Here is a 22,282-nt window from a genome sequence, read left to right as displayed (position 1 = left end):
TGTCTCTGAAATTTGCTGGAAATGAAGACAAATCACAGACATTTCGCTCTGGCCACCCACCGAAACACACCGCCAACACCACATGGCCTACCTTTTTTTTGGATCCGCGGGCAGCAATGCTGTCACACAGGGTATCGTTGGAAAGGGGAGCATCTCCCCTTTCCAACGATACCCACCTCAATCTCCGGCTTGAAATACAGCCGGAGATCGAGGGGGAGAAAGGTGAAGACTCACCTTATATTTTCACTGCAGCAGCCCGAAATGGCTGCTGTGGTGAAAATTACTTTCAGTTTCACGCCGACGTGCATTACGCATGCCGACGTGAAACTGAAGGTAATCCAGCCCCCTGGCAGTGAGGGGGGACCTCCCCCTCACATAGCCCGGGGGTTGGATTACTGTTTTGTGTGATCCCTGCTTTGCAGGGATCACACAAAACAAGGTGCCAAAAAGGACGAGCTATCTCGTCCTTGGCACTGTGCATGCACTTCCAAGGATCAGATATCTCGTCCTTGGCACTTAAGGGGTTAAGTGCAGACAAGCTTCGAGAAACAGCAGAGCGCTTTACAGAGGTATACAACAATACAGATGCATAACTGAGCAGTTTTCAGAGGTAACAATAGAACACATACGCAGCTGGGGGTGGTATACAGAGGGGCACAGAGGAGGGGTACAGCTGTACCGGGTGGCAGGCAGGAGATAGGCGGCCACCGTCCAGCGAGCCAGGTGGGGCGATGGGAGATATGGCCGAGGTGTTAGCCATTCCGTCTACCTCTTGCTGCAAATTGGAATACCCTGAATGTTAGCGACTAGGCATTATCTACTGGAGAAATGAGTTAAGTGCAGTTGGACTTGTAATTTGCACCAATAAAATGCAAAATTAATAAAACCTAATCTCTGCGAAATGTTTAATCAGATTAAAATGCTAAATAACGGCTACCAGCGTCGAAACTAGTTTGACATTATGTTGCCAACATTTAAATGCAGTAAAAATGTGTGCCTACATTACTGGATTGTTTTTACAGAGATACAAGTTGGAAAAAAGCAAAATATAAATCTTACAATGTATACTTGCTTGTAAAATAATCCAAAACAAATGCAGTAAAAATGTGTAGTGTTGCTGGATTGGTTTTTATTGAGAAACAAGTGAAAAAAAATAAAAGAAAATCCACCACTTTAATAGCAAGTAATCCTTGCTTCAAAAAATCCCAAATAAATCCTGTAAAAATGCTGCCTGCCAATTCGTGTTAGTGGATTGTTTTTACTTAGGAACAAGTCAGTAAAACTCCTAAATAAATTCTGCAGAAATGCCTGCCTGCCAATTAGTGTTAGTGGATTGTTTTTACTGAGAAACAAGTCAGTAAAACTCCAAAATAAATCCTGTAGAAATGCCTGCCTGCCAATTAGTGTTAGTGGATTATTTTTACTGAGAAACAAGTCAGTAAAATTCCAAAATAAATCCAGTAGAAACGCCTTCCTGCCAATTAGTGTTAGTGGATTGTTTTTACTGAGAAACAAGTCAGTAAAACTCATAAATCCTGTTGAAATGCCTTCCTGCCAATTAGTGTTAGTGGATTGTTTTTACTGAGAAACAAGTCAGTAAAAATCCAAAATAAATCCTCCAACCCAAGACAAATAAATCCTTGCTTGAAAAAATCCCCAAAAAATCCAAAATAACTCCCAAAAAAATCTCCAGCTTGAAAACAATCCAGAAGCAATCCCAAAACAATCCAAAAAGTGGATTTCTTTTTTACTAGGGTCGTCCTCACCAGGCTACGCTATGTGCATGGGTTATTTGCGAGTGGCCCATATCTGCCCTCTCATCGTCATCTCCTTTTTCACCACTCCATGCTGTGCTGTGGCAGTCCTTGAGTATTCCTCGCCTCATTCACCAGCTCCCTCCTTCCCTGGCCTGCAGGAGCCAGGCGACAGCTGGGCAATTACTGTGTGACAACTCCTCCAGTAGTACATCCTGCGCTTTTTCCTGGGCAGACTTTAGCCATGCCACTCTGGTTCATAACCGAGCAGCTGGCCGTCCTAGTGATTTTCTCTGCGGCCCTTGTAAAATCGGCTTCGTGCATCCATGGGCGCCCTCTGTCCACACACAGTTTCGCTCTGCTTTTCTTTGCAGGGTTTGTGAGCTGGAATGTTGATCGGCATCTGCAAGCTGTTTTTCTGGCCCGAACCTGTGTGCTTCGCGTTGAGTGCATCGTTTTGGTTCTTGCCCAATGGCGCCTGTATTGGAATGTATTTTTGCAAGGGAAACCGAGTGCCCTTTTCAAGCCATACAGTGTGGCATTGTTTAGATTCCTGAATTGTACTCAGAAGAAAGTCTTACTTAATACCATAGTCCTGTTGCATGTGTACATAACTCAGACGATTATTCTCTCCCTCTTCTTCCTTAGAGCGCAAACGTCCAAGGCAGCAGGCCCTTTACATATCTTACATGCAATCTGAAATTGAGCCGAACCATTCGGCGGGTCTTTTATCTTTTGATATCTCTGGAGGTTCTGTGCAATATGGCCATCTCCTGAGGCACCCATCCCTCATTAGACATCAGAGCTAAGCCCTCCTCGGCCACTTCTCAGAGGCAGTGGCGTAACACAAGATGTGGGGGTCCCCTGCGAGCCATGCTGAGGGGGCCCCCCAACTCAGCAACGAATCAAGGGTCGCGCCACACTCTGGGCCGGCCTAGATTATCACACTTTCGCAATACGCACAAACGTGCTGCTGAACAGATATGCCGCCCCTGCACTAGGAGAAAGATATATGTGTTTTAATATAACATACAGGAAACTGTCTGAGAAAAATTGGCTAAAAAGCCAGAGTGTTTGCAATTGTTTTGTAGGGTAACACCAATCCAATAGATGCAAGTCACCAACAGAGCACAGGAACATTAAAGCTTTGCTATTAAAAATGCCATGCCACAATGAAAAAATGTCCAACTGGCTGCACAAGGTAGACCAGTGTCGACATGTAATAACAATATAGTAAAGGTTGCCAGGCCACATTTAGACATATCTAGACTGGTTGCACCAAAATGTCAGTCGAAGCAATAACACTCATCAAGAATAGAACACACATTCAAGCCTGTGTCTCTGTGGCCTCTAACAACACGGCCAAACTCTTTAAAATCTGAAAAGAACTGGTCAATCCTGTTGAGGTCTTTACATCTCCTGTTCCCTCCCAGGCCCTCTGTATGGCTCTGTCATCTCACTTCTACGCTAAAACTCAGGACATCCTGTCCTCCATTTCCTCTTCCTCTCTCGGCCCACCTTTGGCCATCTCTACCTCTCTTCCTCCTTCTCTCTGACAACACCTGACAAGGTTTCTAGACAAGTCCGATCTATGAAAGTGTCAGCCAAACAGGTGCTCTCCTGCTCCACCAGAACCATCAAGAACCATATTGACACCCCCGCTCCAGCCTTGACCGATTTCTGTAATCACTCTTTCCCCTCTCCCGTTAAGCACTCCCTTATGCACCCACTCCTCAAGAAGCTTTCTGCGGATCCTGCCTGCCCGGAAAACTATAGCCCAATCTCCATCACCCCTTTCCTGGGCAAACTGTTGAAAAAGCTGGCCATCTCCCAGCTTACTCTCCACATGGAATCTGTTGCTTGTCTCCATGACCATCAGTCTGGCTTCAGTGCCAGAGACATCGAAACTGCTGTCCTGAACACCTGTGAAGTTCTGCTCTCAAACCTTGATTCCAGCATTCCTTCTGTCCTCATCCTCCTTGATCTTTCCTGTGCTTTAGACACGGTCAACCATGCCACCCTGATCAATCCTGATCAATCGACTCCATGAGAACCTGGGCATCACGGATCAGGCCCTTGAGTGGCTGACCTCCTTCCTCTTGGACTGCCCCTCCCAGGTCCAACTTGGTCCCTTTCTCCCCTCTCCATCCTCTCACTCTGGGTTTTCAACCTCTATGTGGCCCCTTTGACCCACCTGATCTCTACATTCTCCTCTAACTTTCAGTGTTATGCGGATGACACTCCGCTTTCCTTCAGGCTCCCCTCAGACTCCTCTCATCTCTCGCTCATTCCCGACTGTCTATCCGCGATTCAGGATTGGTGTGCCTCCAACTATCTCTGCCTTAATGTCAGTAAAATGGAGATCCTTCTCATTTGGACTCCTGCCCCTGCTTTCCCTCTCTCACTCTGGCCGCCCGCCTTGCGCCCTCTTCCTTCGCCTTCCTGTGAGGCAAACAACACTGGTGTCATCTTTGACTCCACTCTCTTTCTCTCCTCACATCTCAGACGTTGCCAAGAAGTCCCACTACCAGCTGCTCCTCCTCAAAGGGACTCTTCCCTTTCTCTCTTTCCCCCAGAAGCTCACTGTCTGCAGAGCCCTGGCTCTCTCTAGGCTGGACTACTGCAACAGCCTCTTTCTCAATCTGCCTTTCTCTACTATCCAGCCCCTGCAACTAATCCAGAAAAGGACTGCAAGACTTATCCTTGGCCTCAAGCACAGGGATCGTATCTCTCCAGCCCTGAAATCTCTCCACTGGCTCCCAGTTGCTGCAAGTATCAAGTTCAAGACCCTTTGCATTGTCTACAAGGCTTCCTGGGCTCGGGGCCCGCACTACATCCAACACTCTCTTCCAAAATATCTTCCTTCTCAAGCCCTTCTCTCAGCTACCTACAACTCTCTAAGGGTTAGACGCTTCTCCAGGAAGAGAGTGGGGGGTAGATCTCTCTCCTCCAAAGGTGCCTCCCTCTGTAATAGCCTCCCTGCCCCTCTCAAGCTTTAGCAGACCACCTGAAGTTCTGGAAGCAGCTCAAAACTTTCCTCTTCTCCTCTGCTTTCTCTCTCTCCCTCCCCTGCTGGCCTACATGACCTACCTGTATGCTGTACCGACTGGTTGCTTAGCTACCCTCAGAGTCTCACTGAGTCGAGACTCTTTCTTGATAAAGACACCCTTGCACTGCCTCTGGTCCTACCATGCAGTTAGGGGCTGTAACTGTAACCCTACAATCCCTTGTTCTCCTTGCAATACCCAGAGCTGTACTGCCCGTAAAGGACTTACTTAGAGCATTGCTGCCCTCTTTTTCCCCTACCCTCTCCCTTGCACTTCCCCCGTCCCTTTCCCCTTGCGCTTCTCGTTATCGCACTTGCACGATCTGAATGACACAAGGCCTAGTAAGATCGTTTGTCTTGTCCTCCCTCTATCTTCCATCCCTAGTCTTGTCGCACCTAGAAACACTTGTGTGCAGGTGCGTTATAAATGACTTATATCATATCATTTGATCACAGATGCCCAGAAAAATACACAATGCTGCAGTAAGAAACGGCACCCAAATGGCAGTCTAGCCAGGTAATTCACTTAGCAGGACTGCTTTATCATAAATGCCCCATTAAAAAAAAGTAATACCAAACTGAGGAATGACTAGACTGGCTGCACCAAAATGCCTCTCTAGCCACTAATACCACATATCATGCCTGCTTAGCCTGGACATGGACAGCCATTATAATTTGTCGTATAATCCTGCCCCACACACATCCCCTTTCCCTCCCACTCCAACCTCCAAAATCAGCTCCTTGGCCCAGAATTACCTCCACGTCCCTCTTCCTTGCCCCAGAGCTTACGGTTGAGGCTCCTTGCCTCATAGGTAAGTACTGGGATGAGGAAGAGTGGGACTAGGAGTAATGCAGATTACATGTAGCTAAATCAAGCATTACTTCCATGTACCTCTAGCTCATCCCAGTACTTGTGTATGAGGCAGAGTGCCTTATACACAAGTACTGTCTCATACACACTGGGCGAGGAAGAATAGGGCTAGGAGTAATGAAGATTACCAATAAGTAATCCAGGCATTAAACACAAATATTGGTGCAACACCATTGAGTTGACTGGGATTCAGCACCCCCCCCTGAAATGTTGGGCTATGTTGACCAGACTTGGCTGACCTTCAGAGCAGTTGCCAGACAGAAAAGGACACAGATGTTAAACGGCACCTGGGTTTCTCTGTTAACAAGAACCCACCAATTACTAACATAAAGCAATTGACTGTTAGTACCTTCATTCAAATGCCAAATTCTTTAGGCAATTGAAATTGTGATGTGGGTTTAATACTTGCATGCCAGGGGAGTGATTGGAAGGGTAGAGAGGGAACAGGAGACCACTCATTCTCACAGCAGTCCATAAGTGGGTGCTTTAAACCTTAAAGGAGAGAGTTAACTGCTTGTAACATTGAAGCTGCACTAGAATAGTCTCATAAAAATGCATAAAGAAATTAGATGACCCAAACAAATAAGTTTGCCCCTCCCCCACCGCCCATGAAGTTGGCACCCCTCCCAACATTTGAAGGGTCAGCCCCCGAAATGTAGGTTTTGATGCGCCCCTGAACGCAAGCACACACACCATTCACCATATACACACATCCATACATTTACGTGTGCATTCTTTCACCATACTGGCACACACAGGCAGCCATCCATACATTTAAGTGTGCACCCTTTCACCATACACTCACACAGGCAGCCACCTATACATTTAAGTGTGAATCCTTTCAACATACACTCACACACGCACACATCATGGGGTTGAGGGGAGCCCTAACACTTAAAAAGGAAATTGGGCCTCATTACAACTATGCCGGACTGTAAACAACGATGCTGGTAAGCTCACCGGCACTGTTGTTTCCGGGCCGGCATATTACAGCTCTGCGTGCGGTTGCCGTCCTGCCCGGCAGGTCAGACCTGCCGGGCAAAACGGCACCCACCCGCATAGTTTTCACGGAAGCACTGTTATTAACGGTGCCGGTGCTTCTATGGTCCCCATTCCCATAGAGTCCGATAGGACTTTATGGAAATGGGGACTTACCATTTGCCGGCGCCTGACTTCCCAGACCGCCGGGGTTGTAATCCCCCGGTGTTACCGGGAAGTCGGGCGCCGGTAAATCATTACGGGTCTGGCAGCAACCTGCTGGTAGCAATGGCACGGTTGCTGCCAAACCCATAATGAGGCTCATCGTTTCTTTTTGAAGTCACTCTGACTTCATAAAGAAATTATTTCTGTTACAGAAATAATGTCTTTATAAATGCAGAGGGAATTCAAAAGAAAATTGTTTAAAATATTTTTTTTTCTACAAGTGGGGGCCCCTCCCAGGACATGTGCTGGCGGGGCCCCCCGCACCGCAGGGGCTGCGGGGGACCCTGTTACGCCAGAAGCATGCACTCACTCAAGGGGCTTCTTGGGCACAGCCTCGTGCATTCGGTCAGCAGTACTTGCTAGTCATGGGCTCCAAGTGGCACGCTGGGTTTGGAGGGGCAGATCTCGGAAATGTTCCTTCTGATCCATGGAGGTCTCATCTTTTCAGTTCACCTTTGCCTTCTTAACAATGTGTGATGGCAGGACTAGCATGTGAAGGTAAGAGAAGGCTAGTCAACACCTGACCTTCTGTACTCTTAGACCTCCAGCCCCTGCTATGTACAACACCACACCGGCTAGCCACATACCAATGGCCCGGTTCCGTACATCTTAAGTTGCTGCGGCCGACCTATAGAGCATGGGCGGCCTCGTGCAAGGAAACATATTCTTCCAGTGCATTTTTGCTCCTGGGCAATGTTTGGTTTACTGCTAATGTATCATGGTTTTAGAACAAAGCCAAACACTGCCCAGGTGCTAAAATGCATTGAAAGGTATTTGCAGTGAGCACATTTTTGTTGCAGTGCTATTATTGTGTACGTTCGCATTTGCACCTGTTAAGTGTTTCTGCAGTGAGGCCCTTGAGGGGATGAGGTACTGGAGGACAGTTACAAAAAGCTCCATGAAGCCGCTTTTGCATCATGCAATATTTCACTTTTGACTAAGACAACCTGTATGATTGCAGGCTCTATATTGAAGGATATGAAGTACCTCTTTCATTCCTGAATGCAAACTGTATAGTTGATGCCCTGTGGTTATTTCTTGTGCTGGCCAGCGGCCAATCCCTTCCCATGCCATAGTCTGATTTCCTTTGAAGAGAAGGGAAGCTCCCTTGCTTCTTTTGCTGTGGTTCCTTTCTTTTTTTATTTTTTATTTTTTTTATTATTTATTGAATATAGTTGAAATTACATCAACTTTTTCAATTTATAAGAAATAGAAAAATCCATCAACATCAAATCCAAGTAGAAATAAGGTTCCTTTCTAATATCAAACTCATTTGCTTTTGTACTGCTTTTCTTGTTTCAGGTTCCGCATGAGACAAGTGAACATCGTGGGCGCAGGCCCTCTCAGCCAGCCATCTCGCGTGATCCAGACCCTACAGGCTCCGCCGGATGTGGCACCGGGCAGCTTAACACTACGCACCGCCAGCGAAACGAGCCTGTGGATCCGTTGGGTGGTACGCTCCTACAAACCCATGATTTCCCTTATCTAGTGGGAAGAATAGTTGATCCTCACTCTTAACAGTTTGCCTTTGTTACCATCTGGCCATACGTCAAGTGAACCACAAATTCCCTAAGCATAGACGCCCTTCAACCATTTGCATGTAGCATGCTCCTGCGAAACCTTGTTCCCAATACTGACCAAGCAGCAACCATCACCTGCCTCTTGCGTGTAGCCTCCCATTTCATGCCATGGTCAACACCCACTTATAAAACTGGACAGCACTCTAGCAATTGACTACACAGGCCCCGAAAGGCCCATTGCAAGCAGGCCGACTAGCCGCCCATTGGATGACCTTGCTTCTCACTGCGGGTCACACATTTTAAGCAGGCAGCGACAGAATGCAAACTAGTACATTGAAGAACCACAGGTATTCTGAGAGAAGCAAACCCATGATATGCAAGGCAGATAAAGGTCCGTGAGGTTCAGACGTTGGTCTCTGATGCAGATGACCACACAAGAAGGTGCAGGCATGACCAAGGGAAAAGGGCGCTTCACAGCTTCAGACTCCTACACATCTCCGGCGCATAAGCCTTGCATCAAGTGGTTCTAATGGATTCTTTCCTCTCACAGATTTCTTGTCTATGATATTCCTACCCAGTGCAGCTACTCTGGAAATGTATCCGCCGCCAGGCGGCAAAGCACAGCTCTGCGTCCACTCCGCCAGATGCCTCTGTACTCCCTGTGCCAAATATGATATTGGGACCAGTATATATCGTGGCGCCGTGACCTCAGTTCCCTTTTTCCGCGCATAATGTTTGCTAATCGGCGACACACTTGTCGAGCTTCATTTTTTCTCTGACACCATGCCTACGCCGTCGAAGGCCTAAGGATTCAAGTCCTGTGTGGATTGTGGCTGGCAAATGTTGGTCTCGGATCCGCACTGGATCTGTTTCTACTGGTTGGGCAAGGACCACGACACCTAGGACTGCGGGTCGTGCCATTCGATTCACCCGAAGGATCCCTGGGAAAGGGCGGCAAAGATATTCATCTTCGTCCACAAGGCGAAGCGTAAGAAGAAGAGGAAGAAAAATGATTGGAAGAGGTCCCGCTCTCTGAGTGAGTCCTTGCATTGATATTCGTTTTCCTCTTCAAAGAAGAAAAGCCACCGCTCCAGGGATTCGCTTGAGCGGCCAAAGGAGGTACCTTTTCCAACCCAATCCTCCACGCCAGAGGTATGGGATAGTTTCCACCTGAAGATCTTAGATATCTTCACCAAGGCGCTGATGGCTCCGGCCTCGGCACCTGTGGAGCAGGCGATGGTGCTGGCAGACAACGAAGGGTCCCACTGCTTCTGTTGCTACCGACAGGGTCTCCTCAGGGGACCAATCCAACAAGCCTAAGAACTCAGGCCTGGACCAAAAAGAATCTGAGGTCATTCAACGCCGACAGGCCTGCAACCTCGCCATCAACATCATCTGTATCAACGCCGTGGACACTGTGGCTCCGCAGGAAAATGTATCACAGTATATGGCTGCTTTTATGTAAAGATGTACAACATCTATGACAATGAGGATGACCAGGTCCCTTTTTTGGCTGGAACCTCTGTGCTCAGAGAAGTTAGGGATTTCCCAGAGGTGTGGATGTGCTGGCACTGGCTGAGGATCAGCATGGAGCCAACGGGCTCCCTGGCAATGGATGTCTTGCCAGCTTCCACACTGGGAAAGCCCCAAGCTGCATTCCACTGCTTGATGGCTAAAGTGGCCAGTACTCTGGGATGGTCTGCTCCATCCAGACCTAAGGTTCAATATGAACTTTGTGACATTCTGGATGAGGCGCCCAAGAAAGAGACGCTCCTGCCCTTCAATGTGGCGATGGAAGCACCAGTACTGGAGGCGCGGGAGAAGTCTGCCTCTGTTTTCCAGCTGTGGACAGAGACATGGCAAAGAAACATCATCCCGCCCAGTCAGACCCAGCGTTTCTCTCCTCTTACACTTCACTGGAGAGCTTGGTGGTCCAGCCCTAAAGCTATCCAGAAGACAATTGCCTGAAGAGATTTAGCTCATGGGGCAAGAAGGTTCTCGCATCGGGCAGTCTGGCACTGCGGGCCGTGAATTCCCCTTGCATCATGGCAAAGTTTTCCTTTGGCCTTTGGATATCAATGGCCAATGCGGCCGAGCAGATCTTGGAAGGGGAGATGAGGCACAGTGTTCAATCACTGGTCTCTGATGCCAAAGAGGCAGCAAGCCAAATGCTGCAATCTGGGCTGGACACCGCAGATTGTGTGGGTAGGGCTATGGCAACCAGCACAGTGGTCAGGCACCACTCATGGCTTAGGAGATTGTTGGACATGCTCTTCGATGGCAACAACCTTTTTTGGATCTAAGGCTGATGCCGCCCTCCAGAAGGTTATGTCATCCAAAGTGACCGCTAAGTCCTTGGGGCTTGCCATGCTGCAGCCCTCCACACAACCGTCATCTCCGGGCAGGGATTTTCGTCCCCTTCACCACCTTTGCCATGAGAGGTCGTGGTCAATCTTCCCCAGGAAGTGGTAGGGGAAGAGGTGCTCAGAGGGGTGGCATTGACACTGCCTCTGTCTCCACCGCATCCCAAGGTACCATACCTCAGTGACGTGTTTTACCACGCATCTCCGGTGGGTGAAGGCTTTCCGTGTTCATCACGGAATGGTCGAAGACTACCAATGATGCTTGGGACTTACTGACCACCCGACAGTTTTTTTGCCTCCCATTTCTACAGCATCCCTCGGAACACAGTCCTCTAGCTACCCCCTTGCCTTTGGAACCTATCTTCCTGGAGGAGGTATCTCAGCCCTACGATAAAGCTCGTTCCACGGTCAGAATGAGGAAGGGGGTGGTACTCCACCTATTATCTGGTGCCAAAGAAGGACAGAGGCTTGTGTCCCATTCTACATCTGCAGCTGCTGAACTCTTACACAAGGACATGTTTAAGGTGGTTACTAGCCCATATTCTGCAAGCCCTCAATGTGCAGGACTAGTTGGTTTCCCTGCACCTTCAGGATGCCTACTTCCATGTGCCGATTCATCTAAAGCACAAGAAGTACCTGAGGTTCGTAGTGGTACAACACCATTAACAGTTCAAGTTCCCCTCGTTTGGTCTTTCCTCGGCACCCAGGATTTTCACCAAGCTGCTGGCAGTGGCAGCGGCTCACCTCAGGAGGGAAGGCAATCTTGTCTTCCCCTACCTACATGACTGGCTTCACCGGGATCGCTCCCAAATCTAGTGTCGGAGCACCTACTCCACACTTGCACTCTTTTTCACAGCTTGGGCTTTTCTCTGAACTTCAAAAACTCTCATGTTTCGACCTCCCAGTCTCTCTGATTCATGGGGGCAGTCTTGGACACTCACCTGGGCAGGGCTTTGCCGCCCAAGGATCGAGTGGTGAACATCTTTTGGATGATGAATGTCTTTCAACCACAGGAACGAGTCCCTGCCTTGGCTTTCCTGTGCCTTCTGGGCCTCATGGCCTCCTGCATCCTTGTTGTGCTGGAAGCAAGGCTGCCCATCAGATCACTTCAGTGGCCTCTCCGTTGCCAAAGGTCGCAGTTCCAGGTCCATATATCGCACCTTCTTCAGGTCTGGAACCAGGTGGCTCAGGATCTCGTGTGGTGGCCCATATGAGACATCTTGTTGAGAGGCACGTTGTTTCGCCAAACTGGGATCCTGGTGACGGTGGTCATGGAGGCATCCATGACTGGTTGGGGTGCTCTCCTGTCAGACCTAACGGTGAGCAGACTGCCGTCTCTAGCTGAGTCTCGGCAGAAAATTAACCTGCTGAAGTTCAGGGCAATCAGGATGGCCCTGGTCGCTTTCCTCCCCTCTCTTAATCGCAAAACTTTGCTGATCCTGACAGACAAAACTGTGCCCAGGTACTACCTCAACAAACAAAGTGGTCTTGGGTCCTTCCTTCTGTGCATAGAAGCAATGCGACTGTGGTTCTAGGCTCTGAAGAACAGTGTCTTTCTGCGGGCGGCTCATCTGGCTGAACCAGAGAATGTCACAGCGGATGCCTTGAGCAGACAGACTTCAGCCTCCTACGGATGGGAGCTCTGTCATGATGTTCTGGATTGGATTTTCTCCCTTTTGGTGACTCCTCCGGTGGACCGCTTCACTTCCAGTCCCAACCGGAAGTGTGAGTTGTTCTGCTCCAGGGAATTCCCTCAGCAGGCAGCTGTGGGGGACACACTGATAGTCGAGTGGACTTTCAACCTCCTTCATACGTTCCCGCGAATCCCTGTCATTCCGCTGGTTCTCAGGAGGTTGTGCCTGTTAGGAACCATGTTGATTCTGATCGCTCCGGACTGGGCCCGGAGAACGTGGAATCCAAAGTTGCTGGATATGTCCAGCTGCCCTCCATGGTGCCTCCTGAGGAGCATAGACTTGCTCTCCCACTTGGAGGGACGGGCCTCCACCTGAACCTGAGCAGCCTGAACCTTCACGCTTGGCTACTAAGAGGCTGAGATACAAGGAGTGTGACTTGCCAAACAACATCATTTATGTGCTCTTTTCAGCTTGGAGGCCCCCCATGCAAAATCCATTCATACTTGCAGATGGAGTACATTTTAGATTTGGTGCCGGGAGAGGGACCTGGATCCTTTTTCCGGCCCTCTATCCCCTGTGTTGGATTTTCTGCTTTGCTTGGCCCAAATGGGCCTGCAGATTGGCACTGTGAAGGGTTACCTCATAGCTATTTCTGTGTTCAAGAGGTCCCGAGAACAGGGCTAGTTTTTCACAATCCTCATTCTTTTATGCAGTTCTTGCACGGTTTGTGTAACCTATTTCCTCCCCGTCAGTTTGTGATTCCAGCATGGGATTTTAATTTAGTTTTGGCAATTCTTAGGGACAGTCTCTTTAAGCTGCTTCATTCCTGTTCTATTAGATTGCTCATCCTTAAGGTGATTTTCCTGGCTGCCTTCACGTCGACGAGATGGGTGAGTGAGCTGCAAGCATTGTCTGATTTACCTCCCTATTTCGCTTTTTCCAAAGAAAAGGTGACATTGAGAGTGAGACCCTCCTTTCTGTCGAATGTGGTCTCAGATTTCTATCTCTCTCAGAAGATCCATCTTCCTGTGTTTTTTTCTCCACCTCACCCTTCCAAGTCAGAGGAAAGATTCCATGGGCTGAAACTGGTACAGGCCCTTAAGCTGTGAGTCTCTCTTCCAAGTAAGGCAAGGAACGATTACCAGCTTTGCGTTGGTTACGCTGGTGCCCGTGTTGGTAGAGTTGTGACCAAACACACCCTGTCCGGTGGATCATTCTCTGCATTTCAGAATACTACAATATAGATGGGAAGGATGTGCCTAAGGGTCTCAGAGCTCTTTCTACCAGAGGCCCTGCAGAGTGGAGTCCTATCCTGGATATTTGTCAGGCGACAACATGGGCATCTTTGCACACCTTTGCTAAGCATTACTGCTTGGATTCCCTTGTGGGCCAGGATGCCCAGTTTGGTAGGGCAGTCAACCAGAGTTATCTGGATTATGTGGTGTTCCTGCTTCCTCCCCACACTGCTTTGGGATTAGGAATCTGTGGGAGGAAAGAATCAATTAGAAGAACAAATTACTTGCCTCTTGGTAATGTCATTTCTGCTACATGTTCCTCCCATAGATTCCTCATCACACTCCCTACCTGCCCGTCTTGCGGGAAGCTAGTACACCATCGGTTCCGTGGTCCTTTTGCTTCAGAGTGCTAACAAGAAAGGGTGGAACTGAGGGCACATTGCCGCTATATATACTGGCCCTGATGTCATCTCCAGCACAAGGTGCATAGAGGCATTGGACGAACAGAGCAGATGCAGAGCTCTGCTGCGCCCCCTGGTGGCCAAAATGTTTCTGTAGAACAGCTGCGCCGGGATAGGGATATTATAGGTGAGGAATCCATGAGAGGAACATCCATCAGTGAGAACATTACAGCGAGGTATTTAATTTGTTATTTGCAGGACAAAATGTACTGCAACAGAGCACAAATATCCATGTAGCCCATGCAGTCACCAGAAACCCACGAACACATGCCCTGCTAGCAGCATATACATGGACAAACACAACCTACATGTAACCAAGCACACCTTAACTGTAGCTATGGGACCCAATGGTAACCCTTGACACACCATAATAACACACAGCTATACAGGAACACAAAGGCCATTGCTTGTGTTACTCAGCCGTCTTACATTATGAGACTGGCTGCTCTTTTTATATCCCACCACCAGTCCGCAGGCAAAAGGTGGAACCTATACCGCAATTGCTACAGCAGAGTCGGACGGATGGATGAAACACCCCATGGCATGCTACTTACCCCGGACAACCCACCACGGTTTTTGAGGCAATTTCATACAATGATGCTAGTAAAAATTGCTGCCACCGACATTACCATTTGCGTTTGCTGTACAAGGTGGCAGGGTTAGAGATGGGTGAGAAGAGGGCGCAGGCGGGGTTCCCCTGTGGGGAAAAAGACACACGTTGTTGGTAGCGCATTTATACTAGTGGTATTCAATTGCTAGCAAAATGACATACAACTTAGGATGTTGTTGTCATGTGCACCTGGTAGAATTGTGTGTCAATACGAAGAAACAAAAGGGAGTGCTGCACGATTTAGGAGTTTTCCTGTTTCTGACGTCCAGTGTTTTTTTGCGTCCTCTTTGTCCCCAAAACTAAAACAACAGTGTGCTTAGACTTCACAAACATAACAAAATGCAGGTAACGTGCATCAGTAACCAACTCAGGAATAATCTAAACAACAGAAATTTCAAACTAGAAGAAACAAAGTCAAAAAAGACTATTCCAAGACATTGGGCCTCATTACGACCCAGGCGGACTTCGCGGTGCTAAATGCACCGCGAAGCATGGCGGAAAGCCGCCGATAGCGCCATGGGGGTTGGCGGATTTACCGCCCCATTCCGACCTCGGCGGAGCGGTAAATCCCCAATCCCCATTCTGCCCTTCCCCATTCCCATTTTTGCCCCATAGGGTATAATGGGAGTGGGGAAGGAGTTAATTACGCCACCGTAAAATACGGTGGCGTAATTAACAACGAGGTCCCGTAGCGCCATGGTTTTCTCCGGCTGGTAAAACCAGGCGGAGAAAACCTCCATGGCGCTACGGGAACTCGTAGTATGGCGGAGAGGTACGCCATGCACTACGCTGGCGTAATACCCTCTCCGCCAGGGTCCTAATGAGGCCCATTGTTTCAGGAGACATTCTTTCACAGGCAATAATTCATGCATGGTCTACACAGGCTGCCAGTGAAAGCTCAGCTTAATAATACCCTGCTCAACTCGTTGCTGCTTATTTATTCACGGTTTCCTTCCTGCACATGACAAAATATATTTATTTAGATATAGAGGTTAACATTTTTTTTTAAATAAGAGAGCCTTACTTTTGCCAAATGGCAACTTTCCCCAATACATTTTCAGCAAATGTTGTACCTATTTTTTTAGATGCTAAGCATGGGAAAGGTATATAAAAACATAGGGGGGTTGTCGGTTTAAGGGGAATTTGCAGGGGATATCTGTGGTAAAAGAAAGAGGTAACAAAATGCAAAGAAAACCTAGTGAATTTGCCATTCAGCAAAAATAAAAGAATCAGCAAAGCTTCATAGATATGATATGATAAGTAATTTATAACACACCTGTACACAAGTGTTTCTATCTGCTTAATTACTGGCATTAAGGCTGTTTCGGTGCATGTGTCTTCAACCTTACCGAACATTGTCAATTGTGAGGGATCATGGGAGTCACAGCCAAAAACCTCGGGAGAGCCATAGATTGCAGGCCCTGACCTATAATTAACAATTCTATTACCATGCCCCTCCACCGTCCGAGTGGTATGAATGCTGCATTTTGCATAACCAGGAGCGAAATAAGAGAGGAAGTAAAAAGATGTCCATGGGTCCCAGAAAAAATGACTTCCCAGAATGTATAATTGCAGAGTCTTGAATAGCTACCACTTTTAAATCTTAAGAATTGCATTTTCAAGTATTATTATTTACTAGGAGTTTTGTCTTGCATATTATTTTTAAATCTGTGAATCAAGTTGCAGTACATTCTTGATAGATTTTGAATACCTAAGTGTGTTTTAGGAACTGCATCTCTTTGTAGTTAGTGATTTTAGACAGTCCGCCGTATTCCACAAACTTCTTTGGCGCCAGAGTCAGTGTGTTACCTATTGCTGAGCGGAACTACAGTTCCCTTCGTTTCTGTAGTTCTGCGTGCACCTTAATTTCGGGGTCTGGAGCGTCAGCGCCGGTGCGTCATGGTCAAGCAAGTCTGCGCGATTCTGCACAGTAACACGCCGGCGCTGACCGGCCTCCTTGGCATTTACATCCCTGAATATTGCTGGTTTTCTTCTGTAGTGTGGTGAGGTGAGTTTGCGTTTTCACCATGTCGCAAGTAACCTCTTGTGTCCAATTAGAGTGTAACAATGCTGATGTCATCTCTGCCGAACTGGGCCTTGTGATTACGGATAATTTCGGCTCTCATAAATGTACTAATTTGGATACTAATTTGGGCATTGTTATACCTAAAAGGACAAGTTGTAACCCAATGAAAGTTACACTATTCAATACCCGTTCCCTACAAAAACATACCACGGACGTCAGGGACTACATATTGGATCAAAAATAGACATGTGTCTAACAGAAACGTGGCTGCATGATTCCACTGGACCTAGTATTCAGCTGGCAACACCCGAGGGATACATGTTTTTGGGTAAAAACAGAATGCAGGAAGGGTGGTGGAGTGGCCACTTTGGCACGCAAAAATCTAAATTTATTCCAAACGCCCGTTTCATGCACGGGATGTGAAATTATATTATTAAAAACCACGCCTTCCCCAAACAATTGTCAATATAGTGCTTTTATATCGCCCTCCCACGGCCATGCCACATTTCTATGAGGAACTGGCTAGAATTCTGTCCGCGTTACACAAACCCAATAATTCCACTCTTGTGCTAAGGGATTTTAACAAGTGGCTCGGGAATCCACAGGATCCTGAAGCCATTCATTTGGAACATCTTTCTGTGATGAATAATTTAATAATTTGCAGCAAAGAACCTACCCATGATATGGGAAATGTGTTGGACTGGGTGGCTATACAAAAGCTGGAATCTAGCCCATTAGATGTAAAACCGTGCATATGGTCAAACCACTACTTTGTGATTTTTAATCTAACCTTCCCTTTCTTTCATAATTCAGAAAAATAATGCCTCGAATCAAGTTAACAGTAGAAACTACAAAAAGATTCATTATGATGATCCAGAACAAAGTCTTCAGGGACTTATGGATTCTACACCGGACAATGATTTGCCAGTTTTTCAGGTGTTAGAATATGAGATGGTTTTCTCACATTATCTGGATAGGGTAGCACCTATTCAATCCAAGTCTATTCCAGAAAAAGCTAACAATCAAAATTGGTTCTACCCGGCCCTAACCGCTAGGAAACAAGAAAAAAGGGAGAGCTGAAAGAAAAGGACAGAAAGACGCAACACAAATAAACAAAGAAGCATGAAAATCTCCGGAAATATTATACCGCAACAAAATAATAATGGGCAAATACATTTATTTTGATTCCCCAGATTAACATATCAAAAAATGATTCCAGAAAACTCTTTGAGATTCTCAGAGAACTGGAAAAACCTAAGGCAATGCTTCACCAGTTTACAGCTACAGAGTTGGACGGTGAAGTGGTACAGAAAGCATTTGCAGATAAGATCACTGCAGCCCATGCCCAAAGTGAAGCTACTATGGCCTGATTATAAAAACACCATTCAAGAAATAGGGGTTTTTAGTAAGGCGGGTAGTCCACCTTTTACCTTTCAGGCTCTCACCAAGGAAACTCTGGGCAAAGTTCTCAATAAAATTAGACCAACCACATGTGACAGTGAGGTTCTTCTATCTAAAATCAAACTAGCTAATATTGAACTCTTTCTCCCTTTTTTAGTTCGTTTTATTAATGCATCATTCAAAGACAGCCTAATTCCGGACACATTGAAGAATGTGTCAGTAACACCGCTCATAAAAAAACAGATTCAGACCCTAGGGTGTATACAAATTATTGGCCCATTACAAATGTACCTTTCTTGATGAAAGTCGTGGATAAGATAGCTACGATTCAATTTCAAGAACATCTGTAAGGGACTGAAGTATACCACCCCAGGCAATCGGGCTTTAGGTCTTTTGATGGCACTGAAAGTGCATTACTGGACCTATAGACCAAAATGCTGAAAATCTTGGACAACAGCCAGGCAGGACTGCTGATGCTGTTAGATCTTTCATCAGCCTTTGAACTTGTGGTCCATGATAGGCTCTTGGATAGACTCAAGGATATTGGTAACTGTTCTGATGACACGGTCACTTGATTTAGAACGTTTCTTCAAAATAGAATGTCTAAAGTTGTTTGGGGAGAAACTTGTTCTAAACCAGAGCACTTGGGATATGGAGTGCCACAAGGCGCATGTTTATCACCGGCCCTCTTTAATATATATGGTCGCCCATTATGCAACTTTTTGACTAACCTGGAAGTGTGTTTTTCGAACTTCAGCTCGTCATTGAGTTAAGTGGTAACTCTGAAAGTGATGAATCTCTTTGATTTACACATCTATTCAAAATTGGATGACAAAAAATGGCATGTGCTTGAATGCTGCAGAGACAGAGCCTTTGATTTTTGGATCGTCACAAGTACGCCAAAAACTAGACCGTAAATACTCTGGATTTCTTATAGATAACCATTGTATTACTACAGTAGCCAAATTGAAAACTTCAGGGGTAGTTCTTGAAGTGTCTGAGTTCAGATGCTCAAGAACAAAATGTAATCAGTAAAACGCAATATTATTTGAGATTACTCCGACTGGTAAAGCCTTATGTTTCGGAAGCCAATTGTAACACATTGGTCTGTCCCTTAATCAGGCCCAGGATTGATTACTGTAGCGCACTGTTAGCTGGTGCCAGTAAAGGTAGCTTGTGCAAACACCAGATCGTACAAAATGATGCAGTACGTATCGTGAAGAATGTTCCAATGCACAAGTCCATTTCAATCCACAAGAGAAACCTACATTGGCTCCCGGTAGAGGCTAGAATTTGCTACAAAGTTTGTACTATTTCCATAAATGGTTGTACAGACATGCTCCTGGATACTTGAAAGACCTTATCAGTGTATCCAAACATGAGAGAACTACTAAGTCCTCCAATGCTACATGGCTAACTGTTCCTAACAGCAAACGAGCCAGAGGTATGGGCATATCCTTTGCGACGCAGGCAGCTCTGATATGGAATAACCTCCCGAAGGACCTCTGTATTGAAAGCAATCTAACCATCTTTAGGAAGAGACTAAAGACGGTTTTATTTGTCTGGTAAATGGCTTTTAGATTCCTAACACTCTTTCTATTCTCTTCTTTATGCGGGCACAAAAACACACAATTGGGTGCCTAAAGTTATGAGGGTTTCGTCCATGCGACGAGGTTATAACACAAATGTTTGGAACAATACCCCAAAGTGAATAAACATTAGCAACATTAAGTCATGTGAATCTGTGGGGGCCCTCAAGAAGAAGGTCACCACGGGAAGGAGTTGAGAGGGACCTTAATATGCAGAGTGCATACAAAGGAGACAGAAGGATAGGAATTAATTCTCTCTACCGCTGCCTATGTACCCTCTAATGCTAGAAAACGCTGGTGTGCCAGTTATCTTAAAGATGATGGCATACGGAATGGAATACTTATCAAATTCTAGTATGCGCCTGCCAGTAGATGTAATTAGGGCATTAGGATAATCTCCTGTAAGCCAACTGGAGTCAGACACACATAGCTCAAGCACACCGGATCAGTCTACTAATGGTAAAAGTAAAGTGTAATGACCCGTAGGACTGACTCGGGGTCTGTAGATGTTAATAAAAGATAATCAAATGTTATCTGGTTAGTAAAACCGTGTTATCATGTGAACCTGTATGTTCACATGTATGGGTTGGGTTACTAGATAACCCGGTTTTACTGAACAGATAACGTTTGATTATCTTTTATTAGCATCTACACATTCCGAGTCAGTCCTACAGGTCATTAACCTTTACTATTACCGTTAGTAGACTGATCTGGCGTGTGCTTGAGCTACGTTGTTTGTTTTACTGCTAAGTCACTCTACAGATTGCATGGTTTACGCAGTGTGTCTGACTCCAGTTGGGGTAGAGGAGATTATCCTAACTCCCTAATTACATCTACTGGCAGGTGCATACTAGAAATTGGTAAATAGTCCCTTCTTTATGCGCCCTGATGCATGAGGACTATGGTGCACTATAACTAAGTAAATAAATAAAAAGCGTCATAAGCATTCATTCAGTTGGTCTAGCCCAATAGAGCGATGATTGTGTGGCCTATAAATAGCTTGCGGGATAGCCTTCTTCCTTGCAACGTGGACAGCTTGACTTGTAGCACGAGGGATCCCGCAGTCTCAGACTGACATGAAGATTATCCATCCCTCACATGAGCGGAGCGTGCCCAGGCCCACCAAGGGTACAGTTCCGGATGAGGGTCTCTTCACCTGACCACCCAGACAGTCGAACAACCACCACCCATAGAACCCAACAGATAAAAAGACAGGATTTGGCCTGTCCATGGAAGTTATTTTGGCGGTGTATGGAGCGCGGCCAGTGAGTTTTTTTTTTATTGAATTGGTTGAAACAGATCAACCTTTCAAAATGTTACAGAAAGAAACAAATACAAGAATGCATAGTATACAAGATTGTGACAAACACATGATTTAAAACATGATATAAAACAGAATACGACATCTAGTCGTGTTTATAGAAAATAAATTAACAGCTAAAACACATAAGCCAAATTGAAACATGATGACAAATTATCTCCGAAAATCCAATCATTAGATCATAACACAATTAGCAAGACACAATATCAAGTGGCTAGTAGGTATACCTCGGAAAGTGTGACCTGGATGAAAATGCAACTGTATTTAAGAATTAAACATCTAAATTTGTCAAGGACAAGCTTTCAATAAATTTAACAACTGCAATTTGGATAGGCAGGTACGCAGAATTCAAAATTGTGAGCCATGAAGCCTCATGGTCTAGAAAACCTAAATGCCGGCAATGTCGACCCAAGAACTTGAGTCTATGCAGAGTAAGAGCAGGACACTCAGTAATAAGATGCTCCAAAGTCTCAGGTTGGCAATTGTTCTTACAAAAGCGACAAAAGTTATCACGATCTGTTATTAACTTGCGTCTGTGAAGAATGGCTTTGGTTGGCCAAATGTTGAAACGAAGACGCATGATTGCAGAGCGAATGTTGGCTGCTGGGGCTTTGACTAGATAAGGATGGAGTATTCTCATCTTTTTTGGAGGAAATCGGAGAGCGTTGCCATCACAATAAGATAAGCACGATTCATTTGTCTTAATCCAGTCAAATTCATACAGCTGACGTTTAGCCTTATCAGGATTATTAATTAATGTGTCAAGAGAAATATCAGCACTACTCAATGCAGAATAAGCCGCAGTCACCCATGAGACAAAAAATTTCTGTGTAGTATGAAACATATGAAAAGCGAGTTCTGAGAGTAGTGTGTGATCTCTAGATGCTAGAAGGCATTTTCTGAAGAGCGCGCACAGACGCCAAATGTATAAGGTTTCAAGTGAAATTAGGCCCAATTCATATCTAATCCACGAGATGGGGATACAAGCTGGTAATTGTAGTATCTTTTTCCAAAACAGGCTTTCCCATTTGTGAAAGACAAGTTTAGATTGACATGTGAGAGTTTCAAGACCATACAATATTGATGGCACTGCTTTCTGATTCCAGTAGGCAAGGGCCGGTGTGATGGAAAATTTGCCATATCTAGACATAATCAGACTAGCTTGTGACGAGGCCGTTGACACCTTTTTCAAAATCCCATCTACATGAGCATTGAAGGACCCACGCAACTCAAATAGCATACCTAGGT

General features: G+C 46.1%; 1 protein-coding gene across 1 annotated transcript in view; it reads left to right on the top strand.

Moving 5' to 3' along the window:
* The window catches only part of SDK1 (sidekick cell adhesion molecule 1), a 2,988,580-nt gene that overhangs the window by 2,453,302 nt on the left and 512,996 nt on the right, over positions 1 to 22,282 (top strand). The window contains exon 24 of the mRNA XM_069647588.1: positions 8,177 to 8,327. Coding sequence (XP_069503689.1) covers positions 8,177 to 8,327 — 151 coding nt within the window. The remainder of the gene's footprint in view (positions 1 to 8,176; positions 8,328 to 22,282) is intronic.

Source organism: Ambystoma mexicanum, chromosome 2q, assembly GCF_040938575.1.
Source record: "Ambystoma mexicanum isolate Mex_15411 chromosome 2q, UKY_AmexF1_1, whole genome shotgun sequence".
NCBI lineage: Eukaryota > Metazoa > Chordata > Amphibia > Caudata > Ambystomatidae > Ambystoma > Ambystoma mexicanum.
This window is presented reverse-complemented; position numbering and strand designations above follow the sequence as displayed.